The sequence below is a fragment of the Rhinolophus sinicus genome, chromosome 4 (genome assembly GCF_057876585.1).
Source record: "Rhinolophus sinicus isolate RSI-liver-muscle chromosome 4, RSI-T2T, whole genome shotgun sequence".
NCBI classification, from domain to species: domain Eukaryota; kingdom Metazoa; phylum Chordata; class Mammalia; order Chiroptera; family Rhinolophidae; genus Rhinolophus; species Rhinolophus sinicus.
In genome coordinates this window covers 66,515,567-66,533,655 of record NC_142504.1, presented here as the reverse complement: position 1 = coordinate 66,533,655, position 18,089 = coordinate 66,515,567, and the positions used below count along the sequence as shown (strand labels likewise).

Below are 18,089 nucleotides of genomic sequence, written 5' to 3'. Positions count from 1 at the left end.
TTGGTATCACACTAGTACCTCCGTTTTCAAACATCTCATTGATGAGCATTTCGGTTTACAAACGCCGTAAACCTGGAAGTAAATTCTTAGGTTTTCAAACACACCTCTAAGTCGAACATGTCACGCAGCTTCTGCTGAGTGCAAGATCCTGAGGCCTAGCTGTCAGCTGTTGAGTCCTGAGCACCCGCGCAACGCGGAGATGATATTTGTGCTTATTTCGTGACTGTGCGCAATCAATCTGTGCTCATCTCCTCTCAGGAGCACTCTTGCAACCAATTTATTTTGTGACTGTGTGGAACCCAGTGCATAAATCTGTGTTTATCTAATCTAAGTAGCCCTCTTGCAACCAATTTGTTTTTGTGACTGTGTGCAATCAATCTGTGTTCATGTCATCTCAGGAGACCTCTGCCAATTACACCTTGTTGTGAGAAATGGATAAAAGCTGGAAAGCCAAGAGAATCATTAACAGAACAACAACAGAGGTGAAGAAGGAAATTATTTCCAAGCATAGAAGTGGTGTCCGTGTATGTGATCCAGCAACGCAGTTTGGTATTGTCAAATCTACAATTTGTACCATCTTAAAAAATAAAGAAGCCATTAAAAGAGCCAGTGTTGCAAGAGGTGTTAAAACATTTACAAGACAAAGAACACAGACAATTGAAGAAGTGGAAAAATTGCTTTTTATATGGATAAATAAAAAACAGTTGGCCGGTGACAGCATTTCTGAGAGCATAATTTATGAAAAAGCTTTACATTTGCACACTGACTTCATCAAAAACACCCCTGGAACAAGTGTTAAGAGTGATATTTTCAAGGCAAGTAGATGGTGGTTTGAAAAGTTTAAGAGGAGAAGTGGCATACATGAGACATGGTGAAGCTGCCAGTGCTAACAAAGAAGATGCTGACCAATTTGTTTTGGAATTTAAAGATTACGTAGAGGCAGAGGGTTTCCTTCCCAAACAAGTTTTCAACTGTGATGAGACAGGCCTCTTTTGGAAAAAAATGCCAAAGAGGACCTACATAACAAAGGAGGAGAAATCATTGCCAGGACACAAGCCCATGAAAGACAGGCTAACCCTTTTATTTTGTGGGAATGCAAGTGGGGATTTTAAGTTGAAGCCTTTGCTAGTCTACCATTCTGAAGACCCTGGGGTATTTAAGAAAAACAGTGTCACAAAAAGCAAATTGCATGTGATGTGAAGGGCAAACAGCAAAGCTTGGGAAACCAGGCAATTTTTTATTGAGTGGGTTTATGAAGTGTTCGGGCCAAGTGTAAAAAAATACCTCCAAGACAAAAATCTTCCAATGAAGTGACTGCTTATTATGGATAATGCTCCAGCTCATCCCCTGGGCTTGGAGGATGAGTTGAGGGAAGAATTCAGTTTTATCAATGTAAAGGTTTTGCCCCCCAACACGACTCCTCTCATCCAGCCCATGGACCAGCAGGTCATATCTAATTTTAAAAAGCTTTACGCCAAAGCACTGTTCCAAAGGTAACTTTGGACACAGAGCTAACCCTCAGAGAGATCTGGAAGAATCATTTCAATATCCTATGTTGCTTACATCTCATAGACAAAGCATGGAGGGTTGTGTCTCACAGAACAATGAAGTCAGCATGGAAGAAACTGTGGCCAGACGCTGTCCCTGAACGTGTATTTGAGGATGTTGAAGAGGATGCTCCTATTGTTGAGGATGTTGTGTCTCTGGGAAAGTCCATGGGCTTGGAAGTGAGTAGTGATGATGTGGAGGAGTCAGTGAAGGACCACAAGTCTGAACTCACCACAGAAGAACTGCAACACATTCTGACGGAGCAGCAACAGGTGGCAACTGAGGAATTGTCTTCGGAGGAGGAGGGAAGACAAAGTGTTTCTACTGCACTGATCAAAGAAATGTGTGCAAAATGGGTTGAAGTGCAAATTTTTGTTGAAAAATATCACCCTGATAAAGCTGCTATAAGTCATGCCACTAACACTTTCAATGATGATGCTGTGTCTCACTTTAGACAAATTTTAAAACATTGGAAAAAGCAAATGTCAATTGAAAAATTTTTAGTGAGGAAAAGATCCAGTGAGTCTAAACCAGGTGTCAGTGGTTTAAAAAAATCAAGGGAAGGAATGGCAGGAGAGGAATCACCTACAGTGATTATGGAAGAGGGCTACAGAACACCTGAACAACACTTGCCTATTGCAATTCTGGAAGAGGACCGCAGAACACCTGAAGAACAGTCACCTATTGTGATTATTGAAGGGGACCCCCATCTAAACCATGACTATCATCATTGCAGGTAAGAAAAAATTACATTTTCATTTTTATCATTTACAGTATTGTTTTTACATTGTGTTTATTTATTATTGTTTTTACAGTACAGTATATTGTGTTTATTGCTTTCATTGTGTATCATTTTATGGACCTATGGTATCATTAGATAGTAAAATTCATGCTAAATTGCTGTTTAAGGTGTTGATTTAGCCAGTGAACATACAACTATATTGGAACAATCTCCCTACTCACCTGATCTGGCCCCCAGTAACTTCTTTCTTTACCTGAAGATAAAGGAAATATTGAAAGAAAGACGTTTTGATGACATTCAGGACATCAAGGGTAATACGATGACACCTCTGATGGCCATTCCAGAAAGAGAGTTCCAAAACTGCTTTGAAGGGTGGACTAGGTGTTGGCATCAGTGCGTAACTTCTCAAGGGGAGTACTTTGAAGGTGACCGTAGTGATATTCAGCAATGAGGTATATAGCACTTTTTCTAGGATGGATTTGAACTTAATTGTCCGACCTAGTTTTTTAATCACCCCAAAAGAAACCCTTACCAATTATCAGTCACTCCCTTTCTTTCCCCACCCCAGCTCCAGGCAACCACTAATCTACTTTTTGTCTCTAGAATTTGCCAGAGGCTAGGCTTTAAGTTCAGCATCTGCATCAACATTGAACTGGCCCTTATGCTGGACTCCTAGATGGTTACCCCAATGGGAGAAGTTCTGGTATTCTGTTCCCTACTTTATCTTCAGTGCCTAGAAAAAGTCTTAACATAAATAGGCTTGTAAATGGATACTTGCTGAATGGTGACAAGAATTGGACTCTTATTTGAATTGTAAAGACTCAAAAGGTAAGAGGGAATGGCTATGAGCTGTGAGAAGATTTAGTGCTTTCACTATTTGTCCACATATGGTTTTGCTTTGTACTCAGAGTTGCACCATAATGCTACCAGCTCAGTCTAGATAGGTCCATCTCCACTTAATTTAAAGGCAATGCCCTATACCGGCAAAGTGGACATGTCCTAAAGAATCTGTGGCAGCACAAATCAGGTGTCAGTGAGTTCAACTTCATGGAAGGGACATGTTCTGAGGATAATTATGGGGCATTGGATGACACATTCCTATTGATAATTAGATGAGAAAGGTCTTCTATGGATTGACAGTTATTGTAGGGGTAATACCCTGTCTAAGCTCTCTGGTTTATCCTATGTGGCTTTTTCTCCTGTATTTTTTTATACACCCAGGGCAAGATCTGATTTTAGAACAATCATTTGTGCGAAAGCAAAGTTACACAAATGCCAGAACATGCCTCTTTCATGACCATATGGACCATTCTCTCTTGTCTCATCAACATGACTGTAGTTTCCTATACTGTCAATTGTGCAGACTCCTTTTTCCTAGTGTCTCTGTGCTGTGATGGCACACTGTGTAAACATGACAGATCCATTAACCATTGTGCAAACCTGACTTATCCACCTGTGTGATTTGTTCACCTCACCCTCAGCATAGCAAGGCAATTTGAAGACAGCCAGATGCTCGGGAGAAGGCACAAGGACATTCTCAGCCCTGTTCCCTCTTCAAGGTTGATTATGACAGTCCCACTGCACTCTGAGTAGTCTTCTAACAAAGATATCCAGTTGTCTTTCTCATTTATGAGTCTGTATTTTTGTTGTTGTTGTTGGTCACTTGTTTATGAAATTTAACAATTTGGTGTAATCTCATCAAAGCCATAGTGATGGTGCACAATGCTACAGCCATGCTAGGAAGGATATGGGTAGCTATCACTTTGGGTGGGAGAGGCCATTTTAACAGAAAGCAACACAGGATTTGAATCTTGTGTGTCATTGTAAGGCTGGATAAGAATGTGCAAGTCTTCCTATTCAAAGTGGATAGTCATAGGTTTCAAAGCAGCAGAGGAACATGAGTCAATTTGCTTTAGGAAGATAATTCTGGTGAAGATAAGAAGCTCAGAGGCTGTGCAAGATGCTCGTGTTTGTAGAAAGAATGAACTGCTCATGAAAGAGGCTGTGTTAGAGTGTGCCGGTGTATCTTCTTGTAGCCGCTCTCCACTTCTTCCAGTATTCTAGACATTTTAGCCAGGGCCATGGGTTCTCAAAATAAAAACTGCATTTTTCAGTCTCCCTTGGAGGTAAGTGAAGTCATCAGACTAAGCTCTAGCCGATTGAATTTAAGCAGAGGAGTTGTGGGGCTACTTCTGGGTGTTTTTCTTAAGAGATGCCTGGTACATGCCCTTTGCCACATTTTCCATGCCTCTGTTAAGGAGGAAAAATAATTTTCCTTCTATCTTAAGTTTTTCTGGTTGGTTTAATTATCACATTGACATGAGACAGATTAACATAAAAAATAACCAATTTACTATGTATGTATATGCAGAGGTTCCATAAGAATATGGGGGCCCAAGGACACATTGAGCAGTTGAGGCTTACATGCCCTTGTGGACTAAGGAGAGGGAAGCAGGGGTCTGGGACTTCAAAGGAAAAACAGGTAATTCACAGGTAGATGAGAAAGAGCAAACAAATTCTTGCTTGGTCACCTGAAATGAGACACAGAGGGGAGTCCAACAAAAAGACTTTGCAGGCTCCTCCCTGCCTGCCACATTTAGTTCATATTATGGTACTAAAGCAATGCTTCCTTTCCTTTAAGCAGGTTTTTCTATCTGAACTACTTTATGCAGGTAATGGGGAGGGCCAAAGTTTCTTTCTGAGTCTTCTGTTTCTAAAAAATAATCAGTTTAAAATAATCAGTATCTCAAAAAGGCATATTTTGGGATGGCAAACTCTGCTCTCCCTCACTCTCCTCCTTTCGCTGCTTACACCCTGGAAGCCACCATTTTGACCTGATAGGACTTCCAAGGATTCCTGGAGCCATGGAATATCTACCTCTGCACGTGTGTGAGTCACCTCCCTCTGTTTTAAGTCACTGATATTTGGAGGTTTTCTGTTATTTGCTCCAGACCCAGTTCTAATTAATAAACAGACCACTTGGATCAAAATGGGCCCGCCCTCCCTTCTGGAGAAATGTCAGAAGTCATAATGCCCCCAGCTGAAGGGCACCAAAATGCTCCAGTGTTCACCCTGTCATAGCAGCAGCCAGTGGGCTCAGGCTGCCATTCGCTTCTACCTTCCGCCCTAATCTTGAGCCCATCTCTGAACTACACACATCCTTTCAGCCACTGATGTCTTTATCATTCATCCGAATGGCAAAAGAAAACATTCATCCCAATGAGAAAAAGGATTCCTTCCATGTCATGCCATAAAGCTGGCTTTGTTCTTGGTCCTTTGTCACAGCTCCTGAGTCACAGCTCATTCCTGGAGGTGCTCTGGGTGGTCACAGCAGTGTCCTGGAAGTCAGGGCACACACCTGTGATCAAAGTGAGACAGGTTATGTAGCATGTCCCTAGGTAGACAGGGCAGTCCCTAGTGGAATAAACAAAGACAGCCATGTCCTGAAACTCCAGGTTTTGAAATCACTCCTTTGCTCCAAGACAATGTAACAAGGCCTTGAGGTTAATCATAAAATTCCTTTTGGCCTGACAAATGGAGCAGATCTGATAGATAAGAGTGGGTTATTTTGTTAATCTCTTCAGGATGGGCAAGCAGAACAAACCTGGTAGATGAATTTCATTAGAAGGTGCCAGCTCCCTTTTTCAAACAGCTCCCCTTCCCCAAACAGGCAAAGAAAGGTATAAAAGTAAGAGCTTTTGCCTCAGTCACTGGTCACCCCTATTCAGGATCCCCTCCTGCTCAGGAGTTCTGACCCTTTGTTTTCAATAAACTATCCTCTCTTTAAAACTCTTTGCCTCTCCTAGGTTTGTGTTTCCATTCTTCGGTCTCATGAGACATGATCCTGACACTCACTCACTCACTCCAAAGTCCCCTACATCACTTGGGGACTCACAGAGACATATTCCTACTTCAAAAGAAGGGCAGCTATGGAAAGCCATGTCCCAGGTGTGTGAAGGCATCCATCATGCAACTCAACACAGGGCATCAAGGATGTGTGGTCATTGTAACCACTGGCCAGTTCCTTCCAGAACAAAGTCATTACTGAGACCAGCTGGCTGACACCTGGTACTTGGCCACCCCACATCATCTCTTTAAGATTTTTGTTCTTGTTCTCCTTTTTTTAAATTTAAATGGCTTTAGGAAGTCATTCCATGTTTGTTGGAGTGAGGATGGAAAATGCAAAAGCTCTTTCAAGAGGAAAGGAAATAAGGAAGGGGAAAGGCCTAGTTGAGATGCCTTTCTTCCTGCCTCCTTGTTCCTCTTCAGAGGCTGATCCAGGAGGCCCTTGGACCAGTGCTTTCATTTAATCACCTTAGACAGTGGCTAAGCTCCCTTGAAGAGAAAGCATCCCCTTCTGCTCCTTAGTTAACTTTTTCACCATCATTTCTAATAAATGTTCCTTCATAGAATACACTTGACAGACAGCAAGGCCCTGCAAGTAGCTAAGGCCTGTCCACTCTGGGGCCAGTTCCTATGAGACACCTTATAGCACTGACCTCTGCTCTTGCACAAGAAAGATGCACAGACCTCCCTCCACCTGACTCACTGAGCTGTCTGCTTCTGCAGCAACTGTTCTTGTGAGCTCCAGAATATTACACTGTGAAGAAATATCCAAACATATCTCCAAAGAATGTAAAATGTAGTTATCAAGTTAAGACTTTTCAAACACATCAATATATTGAACAGATTGAGACGATATTTTTAATATCAACGAAAATGATCCATTCACAAAAAGTACCATTTGTGGTTCACTTTGACCATGAGAAAATGATGACAGCAATATCTGTGTGCCAGGTGCCCTGAGTGCTTGGTAGGTGTTGACTCACTCACCCCAGGTAGGGTGAGACTACAGAACGTGTGCCACAAGCATGGACAAGGCTGTGGTGGGAATGGGCAATGTAGGCCTTGGAGGCAGACACTGGCATTTGAAATTGGACTTCACCTTTCAGAGCTGTATGACCTCAGGTCCAAGTTATTTCACCTCTCTGTGCCTCGCTTTCATTGCCTGCAAAATGGAGATGATAATCACATTGGCCTCCAGGGTTTCTTTACCTGAAGATAAAATGAGTTATCTCTGTCTGTACTACACAGCTGGTGAGGCCCCAGGTGTGGGCGTGTCCGCCTTCTCACAGCCAGGTGAGGTTCTTTCACTGTGACTTTGGAGGCGGTAAGTTGGGCCCTGTGTCTTCAACCCTGGGGGTCAGTCATGTGCACTTTGCTAACAACTGTAGGCTTCCTACTGGCTTAATTCTCAATTAGTTTCTGATTTTCTGCTTACAGTGACATTAGCCAAAGTCCCAGCTCTGGTTCTTATCCTGAATCTGTTCTAGAAGATTAATTCACATATGAAGTCTCCCCTGGACACTGTAGGCCCCTGGTCCTGTCTTTGTGCTTTGGTTATCTTATTTCCTTGGCTCAGACACCCTATCTGTCCTTCCCAATCCACTCTGGCCCCTGTGCAGGCACTGATGTCTCTAAGGGCCAAGGTGTTCTTTCTGTTCCAGCCAGTAACGGTCACAGACCCTCTACAGCAATCAGAATTGATGGTACACAGATGTACGTGCACACACATACACACACACACACATACATCCACACACACACATACATCCGCATGCACACACGGGCACACAAATACATATAAGACACACACATACACATGTGCATGCACACACACACATATAATGTATATGCATGAGACACTGACAGAAATATGCAACTTTATATTAAACCTTTCCAATAAACTTAGAAGCAACTTGAGCTCAAGGACCATTGTTCAGACATTGGTAGACATTTATATCATGACTCGATGTGTTTCTAATGCTTATTTTATCTTATATATTCCAAGGAGAAGACCATTACGTCCTAGAGAAAACAAGACCTTTAGCTACTGTAGAAAACGAGAAATATCAGATAAGAATGAAGAAAAAATAGAAATTTTGAAATCTCCTACTTAAAAGTATGTACAAAGATGTTTTCAACAACACACACTATCTCATAAATCCTTATTTGTTTCTAAATGAGGTGATTTTTCCAAATGTTCTATCAAATGGTAATTGGGAGTTTGTTCCATTGGTAATTGATCCATTGACCCCCCAACGGATCTGAGCTTTCAGGAAGAAGGGATTTGAGTCCTTTGGGATGGGGGTGGGGAGGGTGAATGCTAGTGAAAATTAATGCCAGTTTTATTTTTAAGAGAAGAACACTCCTCCTTGAATGACCCGAAGTAAGCAGGAGATGGAGCGGGGAAGAGGTTATCTGTGCTATTTGTTTGCCAGGCAGCTGCTGTTAGTGACAAAGAGATGGAAGCAGGACAGGCTGGAGATTGTGTCCCACCATGTACCAGAGCTTTGCCCACATGCGCACCATGTGAGCTCTGCAGCACCACCCCATACTTTCTGAAGTCAATCCGTCCTCCTGGGAACAAGCTGTGGTTGATAAACCACACTGCTGTCCATTTGCAAAAGTATACTTGTACCACGGGGTTGAGATTTTAGAATTTTCTCTTGTTTGTTCATAGAACACTCTAGCATCTGCTTCACCAACAACAAAGCAGTGTACAAAGCATTGAAACAAGAGTGTTAGAAGCAAACTCTGACCTTACCTCTGCACTGTGTGTCTCTGGACAGATTGATCAGCATCTCTGGACCTCAGTTTTCCTCTCTGTAAAATGAGAAGACTAAACTTTTTCAGTAATTTTTTAAAACTTTTTTTTCTAATCAAAGGCATTCTCCTAAAAGTGGAAACATTAATATAAAGCCTTTGTGTATAGCAAACAAAGACAAGGCTGCTGGAATGTTGAGCTATCCTCAGGGTTCAATCTGTTTGGCTCCCTTTACCTCTAGGATGGGCCATGAGGTACCCAAGGGTTCACAGAGTTTGAGAATCTGTGCACTAGCTTATAATTATATCTGTGTAGTGTTTAGCTCCATATCGTCTCATGTTCACAGTGACCCAGAGTGGGGGATGGCTGGATAAGGGTTGTTAACTCCACTGCACAAGAGAGGAAAGGGAGCTTCAGAGATTATGATGACACTGCTATGGGGCAGATTTTTGACTGGGATCAAGCCCTTACTCCTAAGTCCCTTGGCAAGTCTTGCAATTCTAAAACACACGATTGTCTTTTACAAATAAACAGGAAAATGTCAATGAATAAGAGAAGACATTGGAGAAAATGTCAGTGTGTAGGTTCTTGTGGTTCTCCAGGCTTTCATAAGTGGGAAGGAGGCCTCCTGGGCTCATTAAGGTGAGAAGAAAGCCCATGTGGATGGTCATAAATGGCCTCCAGGGATTGTTCATAGGTGAGAAGTGGGCCGAGCATTTGAATATGACTGCTGATTTTGTATAATGGAGACATTGACTTTTATATATTGTTAACCTAAAAATAAAAAGGCCTTTCTAAGTGAGAGGCAATAAGCATTTATTTGAGTGCAAAGAATAGCTATTCGGGATGCACTGATTCGGCAGAAGCCTAAATAGTATTCTAATTAGGAGACAAAAGCAGTGGGTATTTATGAGAAAGGGAGGGGGGAACATTTACATCAATAGAAGGAAGGCATTTCTATTGGTGCAGATAACATAACAGTGGTGTGAATTCTAAATATTCACTTTCAGTCTGGTAGTCATCAGTCTAGTAGTCATAATAATTGTTTTCTTGTTATTTTTGCAATCAATTCTTTGGAGCACAAGGTAGCTTTAAGCCTAGTCCAAAAGTTTTTTTGCCCTGTTTTAACATTCAAAACATTTGAGGTATACGACATGCAAGGCAGTTCCTCTGGCATGGCAGCTCTGGCTCTATGTAAAAGTGTCTCCATTTACATTATTATTTATATTTCATACTTGCCATGCATTGCCTTATTCAATGGTTAACTTTTTAAAGTAGCAGGTCTCATCTTTCCAACCTGACTATACGCTTCTTGGGGAGGAAGATCTTGTAGGTGATTTGAAAAGGTAAGGACAACTGTCACTTGTGCAGGGCTTTTGGGAGCGAGGCACTCACAATGTTGTTTGGTCCTTGCTGAGGGCGCTTGGGCCAGGGACCACTGACCTTGCTTAGAAAGGTGAACTGAGGCTCTGACAGCTAATGGTTTTTCATCTTTGTGATGCTGAGTTTAATATACTGTGTGACATAAAAATGACATTTCGTTTAAAAAAAACATGGCTTTTGTTTTATAAAAATACAAAAGATGCTTAGACGTTCCAATACTTGGTCAGTTGTACAATTCCCCTCTTAATTGGAAACACAAGGAAGAGAGGAGGCATGGTGTGGTACTGGTGGTTGGGGAGAAAGTGGGTGTTGGACTGAAAATCAGAGAGCAAAACATAGCGCTAGGCAGACAGAACTGCCCTGAACAAAACCAGCTTGGTCCTCCCCCCCGACCCCACATAATTCAGTGATGTCACACTTTTCCTACCTAACCTACTGAAGTGAGCACTAACTCTTCTCTCTCTGCAACTATCTTGCCTCTTCTAATTCTTTCTCCACAAAGCAGTCAGGGTAAGCTTTCAAAAGACAAATCTGATCATGTCCATCTCTGGCTTTTAAGTTTTCTGGGGCTACTTCTAGGAAAAAGTCCAAGTTCTTAACATGCTTGCAGACCCCTGCCTAACACTGAAGCATCATCTCACACCTACTCTAGGCCTTTCTCTGCTTTCCAAGCATGCTGGCAGGGCTACATGATCTCTTAGCTTCAGAGAGGATCTTGGGGGAGCACATCATCCATATAAACTCCCCTTGCAATTCACACCTAAAGCCCACGATGGTAATGGTGGTGTGGGTAAGTAACCTCGGCTGGGTTCTCACTATGCTCCTCTGCTGCATTAAACATTCTGTATTCTTTACTTCACATAAACTTTCAAGGACCCTGGACAAATATCATTGTCATTTCCACTTTTTATACTAGAAACCTGAGTCTCAGAGAGGAGAAACTATTTGTCCAAGGTCATATACTTGTGTAAGTGTCAGAGTCAAGACTCAAACCCAGCTGGGTCTTATTCCTGACTCATGCTCTTTTTAAAAACCCGGTGGTGCTTCTGTGACAAATGCAGACATCTTCTTATACACCTGCTCTGACAAGTAGTGCACTACTTCCTAGGTCAAGCTGGCTAATTTTCACATCTATTTATAAAGTTTTCCCATTTGGCCAAATCTTTCTCTGAGTGACTTCTACCACATTGTTCCAGCTCTTCCTCTGAGGAACAACATAAGTATATTTTGTTACACATTTGAGCACAGCTCTTACCTTCAAACTCTTCAGGTTTGGGGTGTAATAGCTTGGATTCTAGCAGGTGTAGGAGAGTTCAAAGTCACATACAGCTAGAATTGAAAGGGCTGATGGGAGTCTGGGCTGGCTCATAGTGGGTTGAAGAAGGGAAGGGAAGAGACAAGGCCTAGGTCATATATGAACCAGCTGAGGAGTCCTGGCCAAAACTCAGATCACCCCATTCCCTGCTCTGCTCAGACCTTGAGCCTGGCCCTTGAGGAATTTCATTAAAAAGAGAAAGTCCAGTTTTCAGGAATGTCCATTGCCCAGTCAGGAGTGCAAATAGCTTCAGAAAGGAAATGTAGACTAATCTATGCAAGGAGATAGGAGTCATAAAACGAAGTCCAAGTCCTAAAGCTCCAGTTTCTTAAGGTCGACTCCACAGAAAAGGCCCGCTTAAGCGGTATCTATGACCCTGTTGTAACAAGTCCTCAATGTGAACTCGACAAAGGCAAACCATGCCGTCTATCTCCAGGGAGCTCACCATCCAATGGCAAGTTCCAAGTTAAGCCCGCAAGTGGGAGCCACTAGGCTCCAGGGCTCAGTCCCCCAGCATTGAAATCCTTGTGTGTGGAACCTCAGACATCAAAGCAAAGAGGGGGAGGGGCTGTTCCTGAGAGCTGGTGCACGTGATTCATTTCTACAACAAATGGTCCCTGACTAATTTGGCAAAGCACATACAAGGGGCTAGTTTTGCAACATTTGATGTCCTCTGTGTCTAGTGTCTTGCATAAGATTTGTCATTTCACTTCATGTGAGCATGTTGTGTAAGCAACATCTGGCTGGGCAAACACTCACTGTTACACCCAGAAAGCAAAGTAGCTGAAGTCCTGCGAGATCACTACCCTACCCCGAAGGGCTCCTTGGGCACATACTCATGTGTCCTGAATGAGACACACGCCTCTCCTGTGAGAATGTGCTAGACATAGGAAAGTACCTGTGTTGTAACTTGGAGGACAGTGAACAGACATTCAACTATTTGTCTAAAAAAAAATTATGTATTATGTTGCAGCCATAGTGAATGGGCACTGCAGACACGGTGGTGAATGAGGCATGTATGGGCCCTACATTCTTGGCACTTGCAGTTTTGCAGGGAGATTATGAAAAGCCTGATTCTGGCCCCATAATTTGGGCAGGTGCAACAACAGGTTTGACAACCAGAGCTCTGGGTCCTGAAAGTTGTACTGAGATGAGATGGTCTGTTTCCTACCTCCTGCCCCAAAGGTCACTGGCTGTGTAGCCTCTTGCCCTCTAGTACTTGATGTCTTGGTTTTTCGAAGTGACTGCTTCACTCATGTTTCTCCTGAGCTTGGGCACACTGCACTTGCACTTATTAGAAAGTAATGTCCTTTGAAAATATAAGGTAATCAATATAGACAGAAATGTAAAAATGTATAGAGAATAGATGTATAGAGAAATGAAATAGATGTGTAGACAATCTATATAATTGTCTGCTCATTTTTAATGGGTTATTTATCTTTTTATTTTTGAGTTGTAAGTTACTTTTTGTTTTTTTAATAATAGACCCTTATGAAATATATGATTTGCAAATATTTTCTTCCATTCTTTAGACTGGCTTTTCACTTTCTTGATTGGGCCTTTAGAAGCACAAATGTTTTTAATTTTGATGAAATTTAATTTAATTTTTCTTTTATTGTGCTTTTGGTGTTATATCTGAGAAACCACTACCTAATTCAAAGACACTAAAATTTACTCCTGTTTTCTTCTAAGGGTTTCTAATTTCAGCTTTTAAATTTAGGTCTATGATCCATTTTGAGTTAATTTTTGTATATGATGTGAGGTAGGGGTCTTACTTCATTCTTTTTGCATGTGGATATCCAGTTGTCCCGGCACCAGTTGTTATAAAACCAATTGACTGTAAAGGTTAGTATGTATTTCTAGACTCTCAATGCTACTAAATTGATATATACGAGGTCCAGTAATTAAGTTCATGAACTTGTTGCACTGATGTTGCTAACCTTTTTTGATATCAAAGGGATTATTCATTATGAATTTGTACCAACTGGACAAACAGTTAACCAAGTTTACTACTTGAAAGTGCTGAAAAGGCTGCGTGAAAAAGACAAATATGACCTGAACTTTTCGCCAACAATTCATGGCTCTTGCATCACGACAATGTACTAGCTCACACGGTGAACTGAATTTTGTGAGGGAATCTGTGAGGTAATCTGAGTCTGTGAGGGAATTTTTAGACAGTAAACAAATAACTGTATTGGAATACCCTCCGTATTCACCTGATCTGGCCCCCAATGGCCTCTTTTTTTACCTGAAGGTAAAGGAAATATTGAAAGGAAGACATTTTGATGACATTCAGGACATCAGGTTAATACAACAACAGCTCTGATGGCCATTCCAGAAAAAGAGTTCCAAAACTGCTTTGAAGAGTGGACTAGGTGCTGGCATTGGTGCATAGCTTCCCAAAGGAAGTCCTTCGAAGGTGACTGTAGAGATATTCAGCAATGAGGTATGTAACACTTTTTCTAGAATGAGTTAACGAACTTAAATGTCCGACCTCGCATGTCTATCCTTATACTACCAATATCACAAGGCTTGATTACTGTCACTTTAGAATAAGTTTTGAAATCAGGAAGTGTGAGTCCTTCAACTTTGTTCTTTTTCTTTTCAAGATGATCTTAGTTATTCTGGGTGCTTTGCATTTTCATATAAATTTTAGGATTAGTTTTTCAGTTTCTCCCCAAAAAAGGCAACTGACATTTTGATAGCGATTGTGTTGAATCTGTAGTTCACTTTGATAAGTAACTGCCATCTTAACAATATTAATAGTTCCAATCCGTGAACATGGGATGTCATTCCACTCATTTAAATCTTTAATTTCTTTCAATGCTGTTTTGTACTTTTTGGTATACAAATCTTATACTTCTTTTGTTATACTTATTCCTAACTATTTTAGACTGCCTTCTTAAGTATCATCCTCTGGTTCTCAGATTTTCCTTTGGTGTCTAGTGCTAGATGTTAAACCCTGGCACTGTATCTGTCCTTATTTAAGTAGCCTTCCTGATTTCAAATCTTTAATGTCTTCAAACAAGACATTGAAATATTTAAACAAAATCTTTAAACAAGACATTTTTCAGAATCCTAATTCTCCTGGTCCCACAGTCAATATAAGTGAAGTAGTAACTGCCACTATAACAGATAACTGAAATGCCAAATCTAGACTTATTACATCAGCCTGTCATTTTAGAAGGCTGGTAGCCTAACTTAGTGGACAGGATGGCAAGCCATAAAGATGGTTATGAAGTTCAGGCCTTATTTTACTGCAGTCTTGTTGGCTAACATATTTCTTCACTTTCTTGATTGGGCCTTTAGAAACTGTATCTGTGAAAAATGAAAGTAAGACCTAACTGCACCAAAATTTAGTAGAAATGCAACAATTAAGTGTCAGAAAATTACATCAATATACAGTATCTGAGCGTTTATCTTCGTTATCATTTAAGTCATCTTTTGCTTATTGATACGCTCTTATTTCTCATTGGATGGATGCTATTATCAGGAGCTTCTCCAGCCATGCTCCCCAGTACACAATATCCTTTTGTTTCAATTCCAAGTCACAGTGCTGCATGATTTACATACAAAGAGATGCATCGTTCCTGGCTACTCCTGACCTTTTAAGTCAGGTTATCAGGCAATTTCCTGTGCAAAATGACAATTTTCTTTTTCATATTTGAGTGACATATCTACTTGAGCTGTTTGCTTTTCCTACCAGCTTTTTCTCTTTAGCTCTCCTCTCTTTATTGAGGTCAGTCCTTAGCACCATTGCTGTTCCTTGGAAACCCCCTCTTTTCTTGGTGAGTTTCTGAGTTTTGCTTTGCCTTCAGCAGATTTCTGTCATGTTCTTGGTTATGGTTTCCTTTTTTGTTTGCCTAACAGTTCACTCCATCCCTATGTTCATGAGACTGTTGCCACGCAAGCACACAGAAAGAGAACCCTGGCATCCTCAGAGACATCATTGTCAGGTGAATTTGTGTAGGCTCTGGTTTTCCTAGAGACTGCCAGTGTCCAAATAACACATGAGGGAGAGCTAACAAATGAGAGATAAAAGACAGAAGGAATTCCACAGATCACGTGTCACCCTGCCTTCTCTAAATGATGTTCTGAGATGCAGTGGTTCCTTCTGGCCACTATGGAGACAGGATGAATCAATCAGCTCTTATAGTAGTGAATCTGTGGCCAGCTTGGTAGTACACATCCTTCCATTTCTTTGTCCTTTCTCTTCCCCCCAACTCTTGCTTCCCTGTGCTTGCATCATCTAATAAGGCATTAGTACTTCAAGTTTTTCATTTGGCTCTGTTTTCTAAGTAACTTGGGCTAAGACAGGACCCTGATCATCAGTGCTAGAAGCTGCAATGAAAGGTAAGGAATACAAATTGACATGGACTTTCTATGCATCAGGTCTTTTATTTATGTGTCATTTTACCTCCATAGTAATTATATCTTTTGATTGGCCTAATACTCTCATTTTAAGCTGTGGAACTTGAGCAGTCATGCTGCTCATTTACAATCACACAGTTAGTGGCCGACCTAAATTTTAATATCCATTTCATCCTGCCCCTCCAGATCTGTGGACTGTCCTATCCCTGACATCATGGTAAAGGTGGAAGACCATGGCCTACTGTGGAAGGAAAGAAAATCACATAAGTCCAAGGCTAACATATATTTTGGACATTTGCAAAGAAGTCATCTGGTAACTACATGTCTGAGGTCTTCTGTAAATTTGGTTCCACACTTCAAACCCATCCACTATGAGTAAAAATAAGTAAATCATAAATATGCCACATTCTGACTGAATAACTTAAAATCTATGCTAAATGTAGAAAAAAATATTCTAACAAAAATAAATTATTATGGTCTTTTTTTTCCAAAATATACACTCAAAATAAAGTTATGAATTATTTTTTATTGTAAACACTGCTTCCTTTCTTTTTAGTCTTTCAATTCTCCCTTGAAATTCAGTTCTCTCTTTTTCACTGAACAGAATGATGTTGGAAGAGTGTGGGAAGATGAGAGAAGGAGGTCCATGATGAATTCTGAATAGTTAAATGGATTGGAAAAAATGTTTTTATACAGTGAAAATAGTAAAATTTGTTCCTGATGTGTAGCTGATGCTCAAACTGCTCAGCTCATTTAGCTAATAAGGAGTGTTCCATGTACTGCATGATGGTGAAGGGAGGCAGACAGGTGGTGTGATGGCAGAGACTAGGCAGCTTCCAGCTCAGCTCTGCCAGACACTGTGTTCCCCTAGATAAGCCCAAAGTCCTCACATCAATTTGCCTTCGGGTGCTTAGTAAAGCTCCCTTGACATTAGTAGGAGGCAGATGGGATGAGCTATAGATCTGGAATTCTTGTATCACCACTTGGAAAGAGAAAATTACCAGCAGCAGAGGATTTATTACATTTCTGAGTATAGGGCATCTTTCTCCAATAGGGAAAAGTGACTGCAGCCTAATAAAATCATGGGGAAATTTTCAAGGACTGGACCCCCAATTCTGTTCAAAGCAGACAAGGAGGAGCTGCAAGGTGGAGGCAGTCATGGAAGAGTACATATCACTGTTCTGCTGTTACTCCTTTTGTCCTTTCTTAAAACCAAGCCTGTGATTTTTAAAAATGTTTAATCAAAACAAGTTTTCCTTAAGCAGAAGCAGCTGGAGTTTTACTCTTGACCGCGAGTGTGCCCTTTGGTTGAAAAAGTCAAGAACACAGAAAAAACCCCCCAAATATGTGATCAGTTCTTTAGTTCTAGTTCAAATAATGAAATACAATTCACACAAATTCTATAGTGTGATGGAGATTATCAGGCAGCTGCCTTAGTTTGTCCCCTGTCTCACAACCTCTGTTCATTAGCTCAGAGCCTTGATCCCAGATCCTGGGAAGCCACACTGATTGCTTATTAGAGATCTCCCCTTGACCTGTCCCTCCATTTCTTTCTCTACAGCTCCTCCCAACGTCTGGACTGTTCTAGAATTGAGTCCTACCATAGGCTGTCATATCCTCTCCTCTCATCTAGTCAGGTCAAGTTTTGCATCTGGAAGTCTGACCCAAGACTGTGTTCTTCCAAAGACCTGAGGCATGACATTTTACTGACATTTCCCCTAAAGACCTCTCTCTAGTCCAATGAGAACTTTGCAGACTTCATTCATTACTAGGCCCATCTCTCAGAAGAAGAAGAGTAAATTCTCTTTCTTTTTAAACAAATTTTTGTTGAACATGTGCTATATACAATGCCTAGGCTTAGCCTTTGAAGTGTTTGTGGTAAATGGAGTTTCAGATTTCAGATCCCTAGCAATAAGGCCTTCAGAGAGATATTGAGTTATAGGAATTTCTGAGGGGGAAGTTTCTTTTAAAAAACAGCCATCCTATAATACACCATTTTGTTCATTGATCTATATCAAGTCATACCATATACAATAGAATCTCTGTGAACTGACCTCTATAAACCTGTGTGGTAGAATATGTTCTTGTTCCAGGTATTCACACCTCTCCTGGAAGAGGGTCAT

General features: G+C 41.1%; 1 protein-coding gene across 2 annotated transcripts; it reads left to right on the top strand.

Annotated features, from left to right (window-relative positions):
* Positions 1–894: 894 nt before the first annotated feature.
* On the top strand, positions 895–16,443 carry LOC148758397 (uncharacterized). Of its 2 annotated transcripts, XR_016020984.1 has the most exons (3): positions 895–2,284; positions 13,850–14,041; positions 16,153–16,443. XR_016020984.1 is itself a non-coding variant. In XM_088797600.1 (2 exons), exons 1-2 carry the CDS (start codon positions 1,605–1,607, stop codon positions 13,851–13,853), a joined length of 684 nt encoding a protein of 227 aa, XP_088653726.1. In that variant the 5' UTR covers positions 895–1,604; the 3' UTR covers positions 13,854–15,275. The 2 variants fall into 2 exon arrangements, 1 of the variants encoding a protein (XP_088653726.1); XM_088797600.1 differs by lacking the exon at positions 16,153–16,443 and having other exon boundaries at positions 13,850–15,275.
* The last annotated feature ends 1,646 nt before the right edge of the window (positions 16,444–18,089 follow it).